This window comes from Cyprinodon variegatus, unplaced genomic scaffold (assembly GCF_000732505.1).
Source record: "Cyprinodon variegatus isolate N-32 unplaced genomic scaffold, C_variegatus-1.0 Scaffold1436, whole genome shotgun sequence".
Taxonomy (NCBI): Eukaryota; Metazoa; Chordata; class Actinopteri; order Cyprinodontiformes; family Cyprinodontidae; genus Cyprinodon; species Cyprinodon variegatus.
In genome coordinates, this window is record NW_015151889.1 from 148,276 (window position 1) to 154,833 (window position 6,558).

The 6,558-nt window shown below is 43.5% G+C and overlaps 1 protein-coding gene across 1 annotated transcript in view; it reads right to left on the bottom strand.

Annotated features, from left to right (window-relative positions):
* ip6k1 (inositol hexakisphosphate kinase 1) overlaps positions 1-5,958 on the bottom strand; it is an 8,889-nt gene extending 2,931 nt beyond the window's left edge. Inside the window, exons 1-4 of the mRNA XM_015403079.1 lie at positions 5,719-5,958; positions 5,096-5,277; positions 2,851-3,026; positions 1,319-1,552 (exon numbers count right to left, since the gene is read on the bottom strand). Of these exons, the coding sequence (XP_015258565.1) occupies positions 1,319-1,552; positions 2,851-3,026; positions 5,096-5,277; positions 5,719-5,882 (756 nt within the window). The 5' untranslated portion in view covers positions 5,883-5,958. The remainder of the gene's footprint in view (positions 1-1,318; positions 1,553-2,850; positions 3,027-5,095; positions 5,278-5,718) is intronic.
* Positions 5,959-6,558: the final 600 nt, after the last annotated feature.

A 6,558-nucleotide genomic window follows, 5' to 3' on the forward strand; every position in this document is an offset into this window, starting at 1 on the left:
CAAACCAGTAGAAGAGGAACATGAAGCTCACTAGAGTGAAACGCGCTGCCTTTTGCAATTTGTGCAATTTAGTGCTGAAAGCCCTAAAAAGAAAAGGAGACGACGTATTTGGACAAAGACATGGCTGATCAAACATGGCTACTACGGTCTGTCTGTTTTACAGAAAGAACTCCATTTCACTCATTGCACCCCCACTATGCTGCTGGGTTTACATCTGAGGGGAAGAAGAAGGATCCTTGTTTGCGTACTGAGCGATTTGCCCACGACCACCTTAGGACGGCCGACTGAATTTTAAACATGTTAGATTTTCTCCCAACCTTATGATTCCTGATGGGGAGGTGGTTGTTAGTAGCCTCGTGAGACCATCCTGTTCTCGCGAGCTTTCAAGATTTCATTCACAGATCAGCCTGGAGACTCTCCGTTGAAGAAAATTTGGAGCCGTTCACCAAACGAACGTCCAATCAGCGTTGGCTTTGAGGCGGGTTGAGGTGTGACGCAACGAGAAGCGCGACAGTTCAGTCTAAAGAACATGGCGGCTTCAGCCGATGAAACTAGCGTTAGCGTGGCTATCGAGCAAGTTTTATCAGAATTACAGAGTATTTCTTCACTGAAAGAAGAGCAAAACACTGCTCTGGAGGCTTTTCTCAGAGGAAAAGATGTTTATGCTCTTCTCCCGACGGGTTTCAGCAAGAGTTTGATCTATCAATTGGCTCCTCTTCGTTGTCGCTCTGTTAGTACGTCATATGCTTCGTTGATCTGATTGGTTTATTTGGCCCGTCTATCACCAACATAGGCCAATCAGCTAACCAGTATTTTTGCCACTTCCCAAAATTACTTCAACGGAAGGTTTCCAGATGGATATGCGGAGCAAATCCATCTGGCGGAGTCAGGTTAGGTCGTTAGAGTCTTAACGTCCCTCATTACCCCCTGTACACTACACCACGCACCATCAGGCTGAAAGTCGGCCTGATCGAGAAATTCTCGCACGACTGGAACTTGGGGTTTAGCATTAGGCGATACTAGGCAGCTGCTTAGGGCCCCAAGTTCCTGGAGGCCCCATAAAACTCTGTTTACATGTATGGTTTATACAACTATTCCTTATTTATGCACATTAATTATGTGTTGATAAAAATCCTATGGCTAAAATGCCATCAGAACTCTGATAATATTAAGTGTGTCTCAGCCCCCCCCTCACTGTCAACTTTTTTCTTTGAATTAAAAATCCAAAGAATAAACACCGTTTCAAACCAAACAGCGGTCTAATCTGCCCTCGAATAGGAACGTCTGCAGATGCGTTATTTCAGAAGGCCGGCCTCACCTTCCCCTCGTAGATGATGAGCAAAGAGGACGAGTAGAAGCGGTACGACGCCTGTCTCTCCAGAACCACCTTCAGGCTGCGAAGCTTATTCAGGATGGGCTCAAAGAGGTCCCGCCTCAGGCCCCGCCCGTTGTGCAGGTACTGGTAGAGGGCCTGGCGGAAGCCTTCGCTGGACAGGCCGCGTCCGTAGTACTTGTTCCTGCAGAGGTAGTGGCCGGTGTTCAGCTGGTAAACCTGCACAGACGGGGAGGGAAAAAGATGACACAAACATCTGAAGGTGTTTGGAGATGAAGCTTGTTGCTCTGCGTAGTTTTAAACATCGGAGTAACAGAACCTTCACCGACTGAGTTACAGGAAATTAACTCTCCAGAACAGATTTCCTCAAATTTAAGGAGTGTGTGAGGAAAAATTTAGCTCCTGCTATCTGCAGCTACGTTTAAAGGAAAAGTCCGGTAACTTCTGTACGACCGCATAAAGTTAGAAAATTACGAGAACAGGGTTTATAAAGGAATGAATGGCTCTAATTTAACGCTCTTAGAAATGACTTTAATGCCATCAACAAGTACCCATGACTCTCTCTCTCTCTCTCTAAAAACAAGTTAGAAAACTCCTTGGTCATCTTTATGTCACAAAATTCCTCGTTTTCCAGCAACTTTTGTTGAAATTTGCATTTTCCCATTCTCTAGCTTTTTCCTCAACTTTGGGCTTCTTTCCCAGACATACGGCTTTACGATGAACCAGAAGCAGTTAAAATATACCACGATCTATATAGCATGAATCAAGATGCTATGACCAAAAATATTTGATTGACAGATGACCGTTGATATATGATTGGATGAATTTAGGTGTTCAGGCTGACATAGAACTGGCCTGCAGGAGATAATGAAAAAACACAGATTTTAGGAAGGGATTTTTTATTTATTTAAATTTTCTAAATGTTGGGACAATATCGTCTGATAAAGAGAACATTTATATACATGTTTAAGGCAGAATGAGTTGACATTTAAATACGATTTCCCTACAACTTCACAAAAAGCACTTTTAATGCCACGATAATCATATTTAATGCATTTTTAATGGCAATTAATTCAAAAAATAATATTTTAATGACTTTTAATGATTTTTAATGACCAGCGGAAACCCTGGATTATGTGGATTAGGTTTCCAGGCATATAAAGCATGAATCAAATCATGAAGATTTTGAGAACAAAGGTTCAGCTGCACATCTGCATATGTATTTGTGTCTGTTGAATGAAAACAGCATAATAAGTCATGGTTTAATAATCAGATAAAAAAAAAAAAATAGGAAACAAATTTTGCTTCAACAGTTTACCAGCATGTGTAATTGTTTTTGTATAACATTTAGCTTTACGATAATGCAATATATGAATCTACAACCATGATACTGAATAGTTTTATCTGTTCCTTATTTTCCAGCTCATTCAAAGAGAAATCTGCTGATTTTAAGACTTATTTTCAGGTCAGTTTTGGTGCTGATGTGTTCAGGTGCATCGCGGAGCCCAGCCCTCTACCTGCATGCCACACACTCTGACTCCCAGGGTGGCTGACGTGCTCTGCTCGCACTTCTTCATCTGCCTGGCCGCCTTCTCCTCGGAGGCGTCGTCGCCGTGCTGCCGGGTGCCCATCTTCAGGTCCAGGATGCAGGGGTAGGAGAAGTGGTGCACCACGTTCTCCAGCAGCAGGAACTCTGGTTGGGGGGCAGCAGTTAGGGAATGAACCGCTTTGAGCGCACAGGAAACAGGAAACATGCCTTTCAAAGTAAAAGCCCTGCAGAAATGAGCAGACATTTCAATGATCTAGAAACCGCTGGAACTTCTGCTGTTTTGGTTCATTAGCCTCCGGCTGCAGCAGGTCTGCCGGTTCTCCAGAACCTGTGGTCCGTCAGAGGGCATCACGATAATCACACGCTGATTCCACCCTTACAAAGAAGCACTACATGCATGTATACAGATTTTAAAACTTCAAATGGGCGACTTTACTGGATTGAGGACAATCAGCCTGCTGGTGGGATTTCTATAAAGAATAACATCAAACTTATCAGAAATATAATCAACTTTACAAAGTTCAACGATGCAAATATACTAGAAGTTACCTGCATTTAGCTTAATGAAAGACAAGTCAGCAGAACTGAAGTCCAATCAGAGCCTCTGTGATTTTAAAAGTGCATTTTGTTAAATTTTTACTATATTTCAAATGCAAATAATAATAATAATAATAATAATAATAATAATAATAATAATAGGAACTAAGAACTTTACTGATTGGAGAAATTCACTCCCTGCATTTAACCGCCTCCACTTGCGGAGCAGTGGGCTGCCATTGTGCAGCGCCCAAAGAGCAATCAGGGGTTAAGGGTCTTGCTCAGGGACGCAGAGTAGAGGCTGTGGGAGTTGAACTCAGAACCTCCAGGATCCAAGCATAATGCTCTAACCAGTAGGCTGCCACTCCACAAAATGAACCAAAACTTCAGTATCTGGAAGAGGCGAAGACTTCCTTGTGATCTCATTGGCTGATTGCTGCAGTGGGTGTGGCCTTAAGCCACTGGTGTCTTGTAACAAATAATGGCCCCCTCCTGCCACCGAGAACTGCCAGAGAACACTGGGACCCTTTTCCCACCTGGATCCCCGCTCTTTTTGGCCCTCATGTCCCTCCGTTGTCACACAAACTTGCCCCCACTTCCTCACCGCCTCGGCCGTATCTAGACCCACAGCTAGTTCCTGATTGGCCCTCTGGCCTTGTGGCGTGGAATGACATAGTGCAGACCACGCTTCAATATTGAGCATAAATGAAAAATATCTGCGACAAGCTCACTGCGACACACTGCTGCTACGAGGCCGACACCATCGGCTTCACAGCTGATTTATTGAAAGTTTTAATCGGTGTGCGGGGAGACGCTGACATGCAGAGTTTACAACATTCTTCATTTTGCAGAAGATGACTTTTTAGGTAGAGGAATAAATTTGTACTGCTACCGTTTGCAGCAACGGTTTTCGCGGCACGTCTTACAAATTAGCGCCTTTTTCTCGATGTCCTCGGCATGAAATCCAAATCGCTGCCATACATCGCTCATTTGGAACACCTGCTGTCGCGATATTTCGTTTGCCGCTGTAGCTACCAGATCTGCTCTAGTCTTACTAAATGCCAGTGACGTTACACTAAATGATTGGCTGAACGTTGCTGCATGATGTAAAACATTGTGGTTGCCGGGACAACGATAACATCACGCAGCGCCCGTGTGCCGAGTCAGGAGTATCTGTAGTGTTAGCATGTCTAATGAGCAATAAAAGTTTTACCTGATCGATAAAAAACTTTAAAAAAAAAAAGTGCTTCTGGTCGACAAAATAATTGTGAGACCATGATATAAAGGAGGAGAGCTGGGTAGTGCTTTGGCTAGCTGTAGCTAACAGGTTAGCCTCTTTTAGCTCGGTCAGTTAGCCATAATAAGCTACACTACTTTTAACTTTGTGTCAACAACAACCGTTCGATTTCTCTAAGTTGTCTAAAATCTCTATGAAAGTCCTGTTTTAAGATGTTCCATTTGTCCTCCGCTAGCCTCAGATCTTAATAAAAAGAATAAAATAAGCTGAGACTTTTTTGTCACCGGCTTAATGTCATCATGCTAATATGTACTCACTGGTTGAGATAAGAGTGACTTTAACTATTGTGCTTAGAGAAACACATTTATTCGATATGTTGCCCAGCTTTAGTTGAAACGCGGAGATCCGTCCGGTTCTGCCGGACCAAGAGGAAGGATACTGAAGAGTTTGCGGTCCTTGGATTCGGACCTCATGCGGCTGAGCTGCTGCTTGTGGCACACCAGGCTCCAGGGGTTGTAGCTGATCTTCTCCGAGGCCAGACCGCTGTTCCAGTCCAGCATCTGGAACGGAACGTCTGAGTGAACCTTTGGGTCCAGTCTGGGGCTCTTCAGGTCCGACACGCTGCAGGAGAGCAGAGAGTTCATGTTAGAGGCCATCAACTCAGATTTCTACTCCTCCATGCTGCCACTGTCTGCCCCCAGGCATATGTATATATATATATATATATATGTATATATATATATATATATATATATATATATATACCAAATAATAAAAAACAAATAAGAACATGGCAAAGTTATTCTCAAAGACATTTTTCCATTAAATTGTTTTCAAAGTCTCATTTCTGGAATGCTTTTCAAATTTCCATTTAAAAATTGTGTTCTGTGTTTGCAACAATATTGGAACAAAGTTCACTCCGTACCTAAAGGTTGACCTTGACAATAATCTGTTAACATTTCAATGCCTCAGTTCATCAAACGAAGGCAGGAGATTCTTCAGAAATGTTTGGTAACCTGCTGCAGGACAGCAGCTCTACGGCCCCATCCTCCCGGTTCTTACGTGTCGGAGGAGTCGGCGTCGTGCGCCTCCCTCCTGTCGGCCCGCTCCTCCTTGTGCTCTGTGGAGGAGGAGGATCGATGCAGGCTGCGCCGCGAGTGCTTCCGCCTGGGCTGCTCCCTCTCCTGGGGGTCCCGCTCCTCGTGCTCCCCCGTCATCCCCTCCATGTTGTCCACGTGGGGGTACGCCACCAGGTTGATGTAGCCGTCAGAGTCGCCTTCGAAGCAGACCAGGACCACACCTGAAGGACAGAATCAGACCGAGACTCTGAATCTGCTTCTTCATCAGCAGCAGTGCATAGACCATGAAAAACAGCAACAGTCACTGGATGTCTGCATTCAGTAAGTAATTAGATTTCACAAAAATAATCTATCAAGAAATGAATAAAACAACTTGTCACACTTGCCTCCAGTCTGTTGCAACGTTATTTTTGGGAACCCCTGATCTAAGCCTCCATCTTTAACCAGCAGAGGAGAACATATTGATTCCCAGTAATCAGAGCACCGCCTGTGTTATACGCTCAGCATTTCTTTAAACGCGATAAATGTGATAAATAATTCATTAAATGTGTAATTCATTAAATAAATAAGGAATTAAATATATAAATGTGTCATTAATTTAATAAAATACGTCTTTATTTTATTAAAAAATATATATAATTATTTCAGTGTGCATTTAATTATTTCATGGTCCTGTGTCGCAGTGCATCCAAACCATTAAAAGAATCTGTCAACCTCACCCATCAAAGTTACGTGGCGGCTATCTAACACCTGATTGGTCACCCTGCACATTAAGGCGAAGCAAATCGATTACGTTGCGTTACCCCCGCCCCCTAACTTTGAT